A 12,576-nucleotide genomic window follows, 5' to 3' on the forward strand; every position below is an offset into this window, starting at 1 on the left:
AGAAGAGAAGGTCCTCTGGGTAACAGTTGTTAATTTGCTAGCTGAAGTGGATTCTTCCCAGAGGACCTGAGTGTGTGGGGCGGATTGTACTGGAGAAGGCGATCCCGCAGGTAGCCTGGACCCAAACCATGTAGGGCTTTAAAGGTAATAACCAACACATTGTACTTCGCCCGGAAACTAATCGGCAGCCAGTGAAGAGATTTTAAAACTGGTGTAATGTGGTCACCCCTAGGTGTACCAGTGACCAGCCTGGCTGCCATAGTTTGGACTAATTGAAGTTTCTGGACTAGGCACGGAGATAGCCCCATGTAGAGCGCATTACAGAAGTCAAGCCTCGAAGTTACCAGTGCGTGCACTACCGTCTTTAGGTCTTCCAACTCTAGGAAGGGGTGCATCCGGCGTATCAGCCGAAGCTGATAGTAGGCACTCCTGGCCGTTGCATCTATCTGGGCTGTCATTTGGAGCGACGGATCCAGAAGCACCCCCAAGCTGCGAACACAGTCTTTCAGGGGGAGTGTAGCCCCATCCAGAACCGGTTGACACACTTCCAAATCCAGGTTGTGGCCTTTGACAGCGAGCACTTCCGTCTTGTCTGGATTCAGCTTCCGTTTGTTTTTCCTCATCCAGCCCATTACCGCCTCCAAGCATTCATTCAGAGGAGACACACTATCCTTAGCTGACGCTGTTGTCAAAGGCATAGAGAAATATATTTGGGTGTCATCAGCATACTGATAGCATCCCGCCCCATGCCTCCAGATGATCTCTCCCAGCGGTTTCATGTAAATATGAAATAGCATTGGGGAAAGGGTGGCACCTTGCGGTACGCCACACAGCAGCTCCTTTTTTGAGGAGTAGCTATCCCCAAGCATCACCATCTGGAACCTCCCCGAGAGGTAGGACTGGAACCACCGAAGGACAGTGCCCCGGATTCCCAATCCCCTCAGGTGATCCAGAAGGATACCATGGTCAATGGTATCAAAAGCCACTGAGAGGTCCAAGAGTACCAGCAGAACACACTCCCCCTGTCAGTACTCAGGCGTAGATCGTTCGCTAAGGCGACCATGGCGGTCTCAACTCCGTATCCTGCTCTAAAGCCAGTTTGAAATGGGTCTAGAAAATCTGTGTCATCCAAAACTGCTTGGAGTTGGTGAGCAACCACCCTCTCGATCAACTTGCCCAGAAATGGAAGATTTGATACTGGTCGATAGTTGTTAAGATCCAGAGGGTCCAGGGAGGACTTTTTTAGAAGTGGCCGTACCACCGCTTCTTTTAAACATGATGGAAATCTCCCCTCCCTGAGAGATGCATTAATAATACATTGTAGTTGTAATCTAACTGCATCTCCTCCCTGGGCGACCAACCAAGAAGGACAGGGATCGAGAGGGCAAGTCGTCTTCCTCACTCTTCCAAGCAGCTTGTCCACGTCCTCGGTACTCACCAACTGAAACTGATTCAGTGTAATCCTGCTCGCAGAGTTGCTGGACACTCCATTGTCAGCTTCTGCTATAATGCGTGTGTCTAAGTCGGCTCTTATCCGAGAGATTTTATCTGTGAAATGATCATTAAAGGCATCACAGCAATCTACCAAAGGCTCTAAAGTCAGGTTCAGGGGTGAAGGTGTCTGCGTTAGACCCCTCACCACCCTGAACAGTTCAGCTGGACATGAATTCGCAGACGCAATGCGGGCAGAGAAGAAAGCTTTCTTTGCTGCGCGTATTGCCACCCCATAGGAATGAAGATGTTCTCTATGTCGTGTCTCGTCGGATATAAGTCGAGTTTTCCGCCATCGGCGCTCTAGTCGTCGTCCTTCCCGCTTCATCACCCTGAGTTCTTCTGTATACCAGGGTGCCCGGTTAGAAATGGGCCAGAGAGGACATTTGGGGGCGATCGTGTCAATAGCCCTAGTTAGGTCTTGATTCCATCTGTTAACCCGGGCTTCAACAGGATCGTCGACGATACCAGCCATAGAACCTTCTAAGTTCTATGCTACAGAAGCCTTCGAGGGCAGACCATACTAATAGGTCCGCCACCCCTGCAGGGGCGGATAGTAGCTGCGATACTAACCCTGACCAGAAAATGATCTGTCCATGACAACGCAGAGGTATTTATCACCTCTGCCCACAGATCTGTCTGTTCGGAACTGAAAACAGCATCGAGAGTGTGACCTGCTGAATGTGTGGGTCCAGAGACCAATTGGGATAGGCCCATGTTTGTCATGGATGCCATGAACTCCCGAGCTGCACCTGACAAACTGGCCTCGAATGGGATGTTGAAGTCGCCCAGGACCAAAAGCCTGGGTGACTCCAACACCAGCTCTGAGACCAGTTCCATGAGCTCGGCCAGGGAGTCTGTTAGGCAGCGGGGTGGCCGGTACACTACAGAATCCCCAGTCTATCCCTGGTCTTTAGACTCAGGTACACACACTCGATGTGATTCAATTCACGGACTGGAAGCCTGGTCAGGTTAAGATGATCCCTGTAGACTACAGCTACTCCGCCCCCCCCACCCACTTTTCCTCACCTGCTCACTAACACAATACCCAGCTGGGAGGGCCTGGGCCCATGTCGGGCCGCTGTCATCTTCCAGCCAGGTCTCTGTGAAGCATGCCAGGTCAGCCTCCTCGTCTAAAAGGAGGTCATAGATGATATTTGGTTTATTTTTTACTGACCTGGCATTGCATAAGAGCAAGGAGAGGTTCTGTGGGTGGCCTGGTTCGTTCTCCAAGTTCCCCGGGGTGGGAGAGCGACCGGAAGGAAAGATGGGTGTTAAATAATACACACCTACATTGGAGTAATACTTTGGAGTAGGCTCATACAGGTTTGAACAATCAATAGCAATGGAATTTAAATCACTTCTAATCCCTGAATTGTAAAGATGTTGGAATGAATTGCATTACTTTTTCTGTTCCTTTCAAATTCTGTTTTGTGGCTGACTGCATAAGGGCCAGTGTGCACCTTCAAAGCACTGTGACCTTTTGCCACTCAGTGCAAGCACTTCTTAATGCTTCTAACCCCACACTTGTATTTGCCCTCTCCCTTTTTCTCCCATTCAACTTATACTAATAATGCTTGGCATTGTTTTCATGTTTACCACAGTTTGCCATTGGGTACCAGAAGCTAAAAGGAAAAAGCTGCCTGTTCCCTTTTGGACTGCATTGTACTGGCATGCCCATTAAGGTATTTATTTACTTATTTATTAAATTTATACACTGCCCCATAGCCGAAGCTCTCTGAGTGGTTTACAAAAGTTAAAAACAGTGAGCATTAAAAAGTATACAAAATTTAAAACCATCAAAAATATGAAAACGACAGTATAAAACAACAGTATCCATTTAAATCCGGGCTTTGTCTCCTGAAAGCGACAAAAAAGCCATTCAATTTCTGTTTGAAGGAACCGCACATTCTGCATTGCGACGCAAAGTATTGTCCTTGGCATATTACGGATCTGGGGGTCAAAAGGCGTATCATGTGTGCATTCTGTTGTGGTGCAGTGAAATGTTTGAGCATCTCTGGTGTAGCATCCCATTGCGAATTGATTCTCTGCCACAGTAATCTGTGCTCATGTGATAACAGAGCCTTCCCCCCAACCTGGTACCCTCCAGATGTTTCGGGCTAACATTCTTCACTATTGCCCAGGCTGTTTGGGGCTGATGAGAGTTGGTCCAAAACATCTGGAGGGCATCAAGTTGGGGCAAGGCTGGCATAATAGTTCCTTTCATAAAAAATATATTATTGGTTTGCTTAAAGGGAAAGGCTGGGATCTACATAGCTGCTTTTGATGTACCCTCAGGATTTGGGTATGCCCTGCCCTGTAGCATTGTTTACCTCTTTTTCTTGGAACAGCAGACCCACAATCTCAAAAGCTATTGGCTATGGGGAGGGGGGAGTTAGGGGGCAGTTGTTCAAGTGAACAAGCCCTGCTGCCGGCACAGAAGGCGTTGCATCGGTCTTTGGGTCACAGCCTCACAGTATCCTGTGGCTTGACTGAGCCTGTGTCTCACTCTGCTGCATTTCTTGTATTATGGTGGGACAGAATGGCCTTTTATATGAAAGAGCTGCTGTCCTTCAGCATCTGCAAATATTAACAGAACTTGGGATGTAGCTGCTAGGATTTGTTTGTCCCCTACAGCTGACATATATCAATAGTAGATTAACGTCTTGTTTATCTCAATGGCTTCTAGTCCCTTTGCTCACTTGCTGCTGATCCTCAGAATCTGTTTTCAATGCGTTGGATCCAGACTTGTGCTCAGCAGAGTTTTCTGCTGGTGCTGGAGGAAAAGGGGAGGATGGTGACTTGCTCTGGTCCCCACCTTTCCACCCCAGCACACCCTCTCATGCTGTTCTGGAGGGATGGGGAGCACTCTTGGACAGCGTGGGGTGGTGGTACTTGGGTCTACAGGGGGAGCTGGAGAAAACAGCCACCTCACTTCCTCCAGCAGGAAGCCTCCCCTGGATCTCATTTCCCTCCGTGTATGAAAGTGCTGTTCAGTTTGTGGATCCAAACCATCATCACCTTTGGAAGCTAAAATGGAAGATGGGTCACTCGCCCAGCATGAGCTGCTTTAACTGTTGCCCTAGAAAAGCGATCACATGCCACGTCCGGGACTGCCGATGTCACTGATCTGAAATTTTGCACGCAAGAATCGTTGCCCTAACTGTAGTCCCTGAGTCACTGCGAATTTCCCCATAGGCATGTGCAGATAAGTTGAAAAGAGAAATGGAGCTGTATGGATGTCCACCGGAATTCCCTGATGAAGAGGAGGAGGAGGAAGAGGAGGAGACGAAGGGGGAAGAAATGGTCATCAAAGACAAGGCTAAAGGAAAAAAGGTACAATTCATAGTGGGGGTGGGAAACCTGCCCCCCTGCCCCATTACGGGGCTGCATTTCTTTGGGGATAATTGATTGGGTTGAAGCCCACGGTGGGCAGGGCCAGAAGCCTCCCTCTATTTCTCTTTCTCTTTCTCTCTCTCTCTTCTCTCTCTCTCTCTCTCTCTCTCTCTCTCTCTCTCTCTCTTTCTCTCTCTCTCTCTCTGTTTCTCCTTGCCCACTAGACTAGACTGTTGTGTGGAGGGATACATTGCTCTTGGGAGAGTCCTGAACTGATCGATTGCAGGGGCTCTCCAAATTAGTCCCAGGACCACAGGTTGCCACCCCTGATTCAAAGTGTCAGTGCTTTATTGAAAGATTATTTGTGTCTCAGAAGTGTTTGTGTGTATACATAAATCATATATTCTCATATAATATATGATTCTCATATTACCTTTAACTGTGAAAAAATCATGGATCTATTCAACCTGCATTTCTTCTATCAAGTTTGTTTTGTGAACATAATGAAGCTGCCACGCTAGGTCTGCTAGGTATTTCCTTTGTGTTTTCTCGTTTTCTTTAAAGAGTAAGGCTGCTGCCAAGACTGGCTCTTCCAAATATCAATGGGGAATCATGAAGTCTTTGGGCCTCTCTGATGAAGAAATAGTGAAGTTTTCAGAGGCTGAACATTGGCTTGAATACTTCCCACCTCTGGCTATTCAAGATTTAAAGAGTATGGGACTGAAGGTACCTGCTGCTTTAAAACTATTATTGAACAGAAATGTTGGTCTTATGTCGATGGTCAGATTTTTTTTTACCTTTTTGTGTTACTGTAATGCTTTATTGTGCTGTAGATCTTTTTAAAAAATAAATGAACTCTGAACTGTAAGAACGTTTCTTAAATATATCTGCGTGTTCCTGGCAAGTGTTTTGATTTTTTTCTATTTAGGTTGAAAATAGCTTTTGTGGAATGGAGTAAATTCAGCCTGCTGCTTAGGCTCATGCAAGGGGTTTGTGCTAGCCCTGTTGGAAACATTTTCTTTTCCCTCAGTTGAACAGTTGCCGCTCATGCTATATCACATTCTACGTTTCGAAATCCCCTAGGTTTTAAAAGTAGTTTCTCATGTGGAATGGGGGACTGCTGTTCCAGAAATTCATGTCTAAAGCCCTCTTGTGAGCCTCGAATTAATTTTACAGCTCTTTTGATTCTGGCCTATGAGTGAAGTGGTGGTGGGAACTCCTGATGGTGGTTCGGAATTTCACACGGACTTTTGGGATGCTAATAAACTTCCTTTTTCTGAATGTCCAGGTGGATTGGAGGCGTTCTTTCATTACCACTGATGTCAACCCATACTATGATTCTTTTGTACGATGGCAATTTTTAACCCTGAGGGAAAGAAATAAAATTAAATTTGGAAAAAGGTAAATAGATGGGTCCATTCTATAAAATTTAATGGTGGCTTGAAAACTCTGCTTGCTTAGCTATTAGCACTGCTCCGGAAATGTGGCCTGGGGGAGCATTTGAGGTTGGGCTCTCTGAACACACATATCCAATTTCCATGGGGTTCCTTTTGGTGTGAAACATTGGGGAATACCAGAACAGCTTTAAACCGTGAATGAGTTATCCCAGTGATGAAATCGGGATTCTTGATCTGCTTAAAAAAATGGCTTCTTCATTAAGTGAAATTAAATAATTGTGGGTGCTGTCCTATGGATCAGGTGTCTGAAGGATGGAAGCCTTTGAGATTGGAAGCTTCCAAATATGCTATGCCCTGCTAGACGCTTGCCTCTCCATCTTTGCGGTATTTTTCACTAGACAGGCCTCTGAGTGAAAAAAACCAGTGGGTTTCCATGGCTGAGTTGGGACTAGAACCCAGATCTCCCAACTCCCAGTCTGACACTCTAGCCACTACACCACACTGACAGTAAACCTGTAGGTAATGCTTTCCTGTTTGTGGGTAAACGAGTAGATCGTCAATTATACAGGGGCTGTCCTTTTGCATCTGCAGAGCAGTAGCTCCTGCAAATGCAGGAGGAACCTAAGATATACACTGGGTTCTTTAACGGCTTAGTATAGGACAAGCTAATTCAACACAGTTATAAGTAGGGCTATATTAGCCAGTTATGGTGGCCTAGTTTGAAGATTTTCTGTGGGAGTAGTAAGCCAAATGGACAATCAGGAACAGCTTCCCTCTGCTTCTTTTAAACAGCAGCTTTCAGCTTGGAATTACTCTGCACAGGGCCCATCTAACTGGGAACTATTCGTGGCAGGTGGGTTTGATATTAAGCTGCCCTTGCGACCTCAAAACAGAAAGCGTTCCCTTCTCAGTCTTTGGCACACAAACCTATGTAATGCTTTAATTTCTCTTTTAGATACACTATTTATTCACCAAAAGATGGACAGCCGTGCATGGATCATGACAGGCAAACAGGGGAGGTAATGAATGAGTTTTGATCCATTTAACGATCAATGACACGCTGCCTTTGAGCTGAGGACAGAGGTGTCACTAGAGTCAGGCCACTGGGTGGAGCTCCCTCACCCCAAAAGGCATTCTGTTCGTTCTGTGCTGGCAATTCCTCTCCCCCACTCTCAATTCCCCCCCCCCCCACCAGCACCTTTTCTTTTGCAATTGTTTCTTAGTTTAAAATGTAGTGCAGTTTGGGCAGCCTTGGGAGGAAGCTGCAGTCCTGCCCTGCATCTTCGTTTCTCTAGATGGCCACCTGGCCCCAGAGGCGCATGGCAGAACTCAAGATGCCTGGTGCAATTTCCCCTTTAGCCCACCCAGCCTATTATAGAAATTTTAGAGGGGGGGGGGAACAGAAAGAAAATGTGTTGCCTTGGGAGACAGAGCAAGAAGGAAAACATGCTGCTGCCTGGTAAGGGAGATCGTAGAATCATAGAATAGTAGAGCTGGAAGGGGCCCATAAGGCCATCGAGGCCAACCCCCTGCTCAGTGCAGGAATCCACCCTAAAGCATCTCTGACAGATGGTTGCCCAGCTGCCTCTTGAAGGCCTCTAGTGTGGGAGAGCCCACAACCTCACGAGGCAACTGATTCCATTGTCGTACTTCTCTAACAGTCAGGAGGTTTTTCCTGATGTCCAGCCGGAGAGGAGCAGGTGTGGGCCAAGGGGAGAAAGGTCAGATAGAGTTGTGACTGGGGTGAGGAAAGAAACAGAGCAGAGAGAAGGAGAAGAAGCATGGTGTGGTGGTGGGAAGAGTGCGCTGGAAGTGAGAGGGCAGGAGAGAGCAAGTGGGGGGTGGGGGGGAGCAGCAGAGAAAAGGCATGGAGGGAAGAAATCTGGGCAGGAGTGGCCCAGGAGTGTGTGTTTTGGCTCCCAAAGGCTGTCTTGCCTGGGGCCACCTCAACGCAGTCAGTGCCACTGGCTGAGGCAGGGAAAGTATAGAATGAATTGGATCCAGGCTTGTGCTTAGCAGAACAGCTTAGCAGGGAACTGCAGGCAGAAGGAGAAGATCAGAAAACCACCACCCAACCCGCTTCCTCTACTGGAGCCCTGTGTTATCTGAATGCTCCCTTGTCTCAATGCAAACGGGGACTTAGGCAAAATCTATACAGTATCAGGATCCAAATAGCTTACTGGGCTTACTGAAGATGTGGTTGTCTTGAAATACACACATCATTACTTAGCTGAGCAAGCATCAATTAGCAGGAATAGTGCAAGTGTTGGCCTTGTTGTTGATATACCGTATAGACCACTCTAGTATATGAAAGCTAGTTTAAATTGGGGACACCTGATGGTTCTCTGAGAGCCAGATGTGGATGTAATGTACTCATTTTTTGTGTTTTGGTTCATAGGGTGTAGGACCTCAGGAATACACTCTTATCAAAATGAAGGTGGTCGAACCTTATCCTGTGAAATTAAGGTAAGGCTCCTGAGTAATTACTGGTGTTCACGTTGGGGATGGGGGGAAAGAGCTCTCAAGGTCACTTAATAAATGTTTAAAAGGGTTTTCAGCAGAAACGTAGGGAGGCGAAACCATATATTATATTTTATCACTGGTCAAGCTTTACATTTTCTAGAACTAAATGTTGTGATGGGCGACTTAGACAACTTCAGAAGGTGAAAATTAGACAACTTCAGAAGGTGAAAATGAATTGTTTATCTGCGAAACATGATGTGCTCCATTTGCTTTTCAAATAGGTTTGGGTAGGTTGGGTGCGTAGGTTTGGGTGCCAGATTGGAAACTGCGTCCTGCCAACAGAGTGTACGATTTTAGGATAAATTGTGCTCTAAAAAGCACATTATATAAACAACAACCTGATCGCTGTGGGTGGTTGAGCTCTCTTGGTGCCTTCCTTGATCCCAACCTGTTTGTCCAGTGTATTGGTGGCTAATAGGTCTCAGTTGCATTGCCAGGTTAATGCGACTGGAGCTCTCAAAGATGGAGTACACTTTACTTGAGTAATGCCATTGGCAGTAGGCTATAGAATTTGTACTATGTAGCTCTTTGGATTTTATTTCGTGGGGGCTTCTTTGGAGGTTATTCTGTTCTAAGTGATTTTCCTAGTCTCCTTTTCTTTTCTTCTACAGTGGCCTTAAAGGAAAGAATATCTTCTTGGTAGCTGCTACTCTCAGACCAGAGACCATGTTTGGGCAGACTAACTGCTGGGTTCGCCCCGATATGAAGTACATTGGCTTTGAGACCCTGAATGGGGATATTTTTATTTGCACGCAGAGAGCTGCCAGGAATATGTCCTACCAGGGCTTCACAAAAACCAATGGAGTGGTGCCTGTTGTGAAGGAGCTGATGGGAGAGGTGAGCATCTTTAGTTCTGTGGCCAAAGGGTTTGCATGGCAGGGGCTCCCTACTGTCAGGCAAACTTTGAGGAACGTTCAACTCAGGGTGATGTATTCCTCTATTGCGTTATGTCAGTGCTAACCTTAAAAGTTCCTTTCTCATGGAATCTCTATGTAGTCTTGGGGCATCAGTGCAGTCACCCCCAAAACCAGTGTTTGTTACAAAAATGTCAATCTACAAAACCGTTTGGGAAAAGAGATCTACTATTTATTGCCTTCCTCCGCTGTTGTGGCTGCATTGTGGTTTTGGCCTGGTCCCTTTTCCCTGGCATTCTGCCTACTGCATTTGGCCTTTTGTCTTACCAAAGGTAATTAAATATTTCCCGAGACCACTGGATTTAGAATCCCCTCCAAAAGTCTGTGGTTTTGATGTGTGCAAGCTGTCGTTATTTCTGCAAGTACACTGGGGCTTTTCCCAACTCAGCTTCTTGTGACACCCCCACCATCACTCTTGAGGTCTAATGGGTATTATAGACTCATTGGCTGTCAGCAATTCACTTGGGCCATAATGTACTGCCAACATTTAATAATATTACTCTTCTTTACATTTTTGTAGGAGATCCTTGGAGCTGCACTCTATGCCCCTCTAACATCCTACAAAGTTATCTATACTCTTCCTATGCTGACTATTAAGGAAGATAAAGGTAAGGCTGTTAAAGGTATTTGATTTTTCAAGTGCCTTTCTGCAGGGTCTGCTTATGACACATTGGCCCCGATCAGAAAACACCTTAAACCACGGTGGTTAAGCCAGAAAGCCGGGATGTGTTCAGAAGAGAGCTTAAACCACGGCTTTAACCACGGTGGTTAAGCCAGAAAGCCGGGCTGGGTTCAGAAGATACCTTAAACCATGGCTTTAACCATGGTGAATAAGGCAAAAGGCCATGGTTTAAGGTGTCTTCTGAATGGGGCTTCTGTGGTCTGGATTTGATACATTGGTGTAAAGAGGGTTTATGGCTGGATTATTTTTGTAGGATTGGCTGCACTTTTGCTCCCCTTACAAAACTGATTCTTCTTTTTAAACACTGGAAGGCATTGAAATGTCACCCTTCCTTCTTCTTTGTCTTCCTTTTTTGCTCTATGCTTACCGGCTTCCTTCATGCTGCTTTGTGTGACATCACTCTTTGTCATCCTCACGGAACTCTGCCCAAGTCATCAGCCCAGTTCCTTCCTCTGTATTCCTGTTCCTGTGTTGGGACTACAGGGAGGAAGCTGGTAGCAACCACATTTGGTTGGGGAAAGCACAAAATATTTGAGGCTGCTTTCTAGCTGTTACTACAGTGTATTAGCCCCGTCCAGGAGTTATTGGTGTGGAGGAGTAACGTGCGTTCAAGGAGTTGCAGGGCCCTGAATGTAGCGCCACCCCTGAGTTTACATGGCTCCTCCCAGCCCCTGATGTGCTAAAGGATTTGTTCTGCAACAAGGGGCCTCTTCTATCCATAAAGCAGGGGTGCAGAACCTCTTTCAGTCCAAGGGCCAAATTCCATCTTAGAGAAGCTTTTGGGAGCTGTTTTCCAGTGGTGGCTGGGGCCACAGGGAAAAGGGCAGGACCAAAGTACCAAAAAATGCCAGCCTAGTTTAGCTTGAAGATCTTATGGCCTGTAGCTAAGTTTTAGGAGAGGCTTTTCAAACTTTGATAATGGGGAGGGGGGGATTGCACAAAACCCCAGAAACGACCAAATGAATGGTGGTCAGGGGGCTCAAATGAATGGTGGCTATCTGCAGAACCACGGGGAGACCAGGTGGGAGGCTCTTGCACAATTTAGTATCTTGATTTTCCAGGATTCTGAACTGTGCAGAAAGCCTCAAGAGAGGCTGTTTAACTCTAGTGCAGGGTGTGTGTGTGCAAAGAGTGTGCAAAGAGCCAATGTGGTGTAGTGGCTAAAGTGTTGGACTGGGAGTTGGGAGACCTGGGTTCTAGTCCTCACTCAGCCATGGAAACCCACTGGGTGACTTTGGGTTAGTCACAGACTCTCAGACCAGCCTACCTCGCGGGGTTGTTGTTGTGAGGATCAAATGGAGAGGAGGAGGATTATGTATGTCACCTTGGGTTCCTAGGAAGAAAAAAAGTAAATGTGTGTTTCTGCAACCCCTTGTGGCTGATGTTTTGATTTGATTTGCGTTTACACATTTGTGAACTTGGTGGTCCCTATTCATTGAAAAGCCCTTCTTGAAAATGTGCAGTTTTAGTGTGAATTTTGCCATAACGATACAAGGGGGCTAATCTGTGCTTCCTAAATGTTGCTTACAAGGCACCGGAGTGGTCACAAGTGTTCCATCCGATTCCCCAGATGACATTGCGGCCCTGAGAGACTTGAAGAAAAAACAGGTGAGCCTGTGCAGCCCGAGAACGTCTCAGCATGCTTGCAACTGGTTGGTGCAAGCACATCGTGTTACTGATACTAGGACAAGTTGATTAGAAAGATATGGGGCAAAGAGACAACTGTTTTTATAGTAAAAGCAGAGACTGCATAACTCTAGTCAGTGTGTGTCAGCCGCATTCCAGGTACACAATAAGGCTAATGTTGAGCCGACATCCTTAAACGTGGTTCACAGAACAAGTGCCCCTTCAGGGTGGGGGTTGCTTTTCTGTAGGCTCAGTTAGCTGGGTTTGGAGCATTGGTTGGCTGGTCCTTAGGGATGCTGCATGGATTTTGTAAAAACCGTTCTGTCTGCGTTTCATGGGGCCTTTTGTTCTGTCAACCGCTCATTGATGGGATCATTCCCCCCCCCCCCCAGTTTCCCGAATTTGCGCAAAGCTACATTTATACAAATTCACAGTTGGGAAAATGCATATCCTGCCCCCCTCCCCTCCAATTACCAAAACCCTTTCACAAGCACATTTTCATTCTTTAGCCTATGGGGGGAAAGTGCAATGTTCGGCCGATTATTATTTTTTTTTGTATTTTTCTGCGACTTAATCTGCATATAATTCTTGTTTCCGCATGGGGAAC

General features: G+C 46.5%; 1 protein-coding gene across 2 annotated transcripts in view; it reads left to right on the top strand.

Annotated features, from left to right (window-relative positions):
- LARS1 (leucyl-tRNA synthetase 1) overlaps positions 1-12,576 on the top strand; it is a 379,820-nt gene that overhangs the window by 331,306 nt on the left and 35,938 nt on the right. Inside the window, exons 4-12 of one of the 2 annotated variants that reach the window (XM_063120653.1) lie at positions 3,096-3,176; positions 4,690-4,827; positions 5,392-5,553; positions 6,116-6,228; positions 7,180-7,243; positions 8,623-8,690; positions 9,359-9,584; positions 10,182-10,269; positions 11,875-11,951. In XM_063120653.1, coding sequence (XP_062976723.1) covers positions 3,096-3,176; positions 4,690-4,827; positions 5,392-5,553; positions 6,116-6,228; positions 7,180-7,243; positions 8,623-8,690; positions 9,359-9,584; positions 10,182-10,269; positions 11,875-11,951 — 1,017 coding nt within the window. Of the gene's footprint in view, positions 1-3,095; positions 3,177-4,689; positions 4,828-5,387; positions 5,554-6,115; positions 6,229-7,179; positions 7,244-8,622; positions 8,691-9,358; positions 9,585-10,181; positions 10,270-11,874; positions 11,952-12,576 lie in introns of both variants that reach the window. The other variant, XM_063120654.1, reaches the window with a different exon arrangement.

The sequence above is a fragment of the Elgaria multicarinata genome, chromosome 3, assembly GCF_023053635.1.
Source record: "Elgaria multicarinata webbii isolate HBS135686 ecotype San Diego chromosome 3, rElgMul1.1.pri, whole genome shotgun sequence".
NCBI lineage: Eukaryota > Metazoa > Chordata > Lepidosauria > Squamata > Anguidae > Elgaria > Elgaria multicarinata.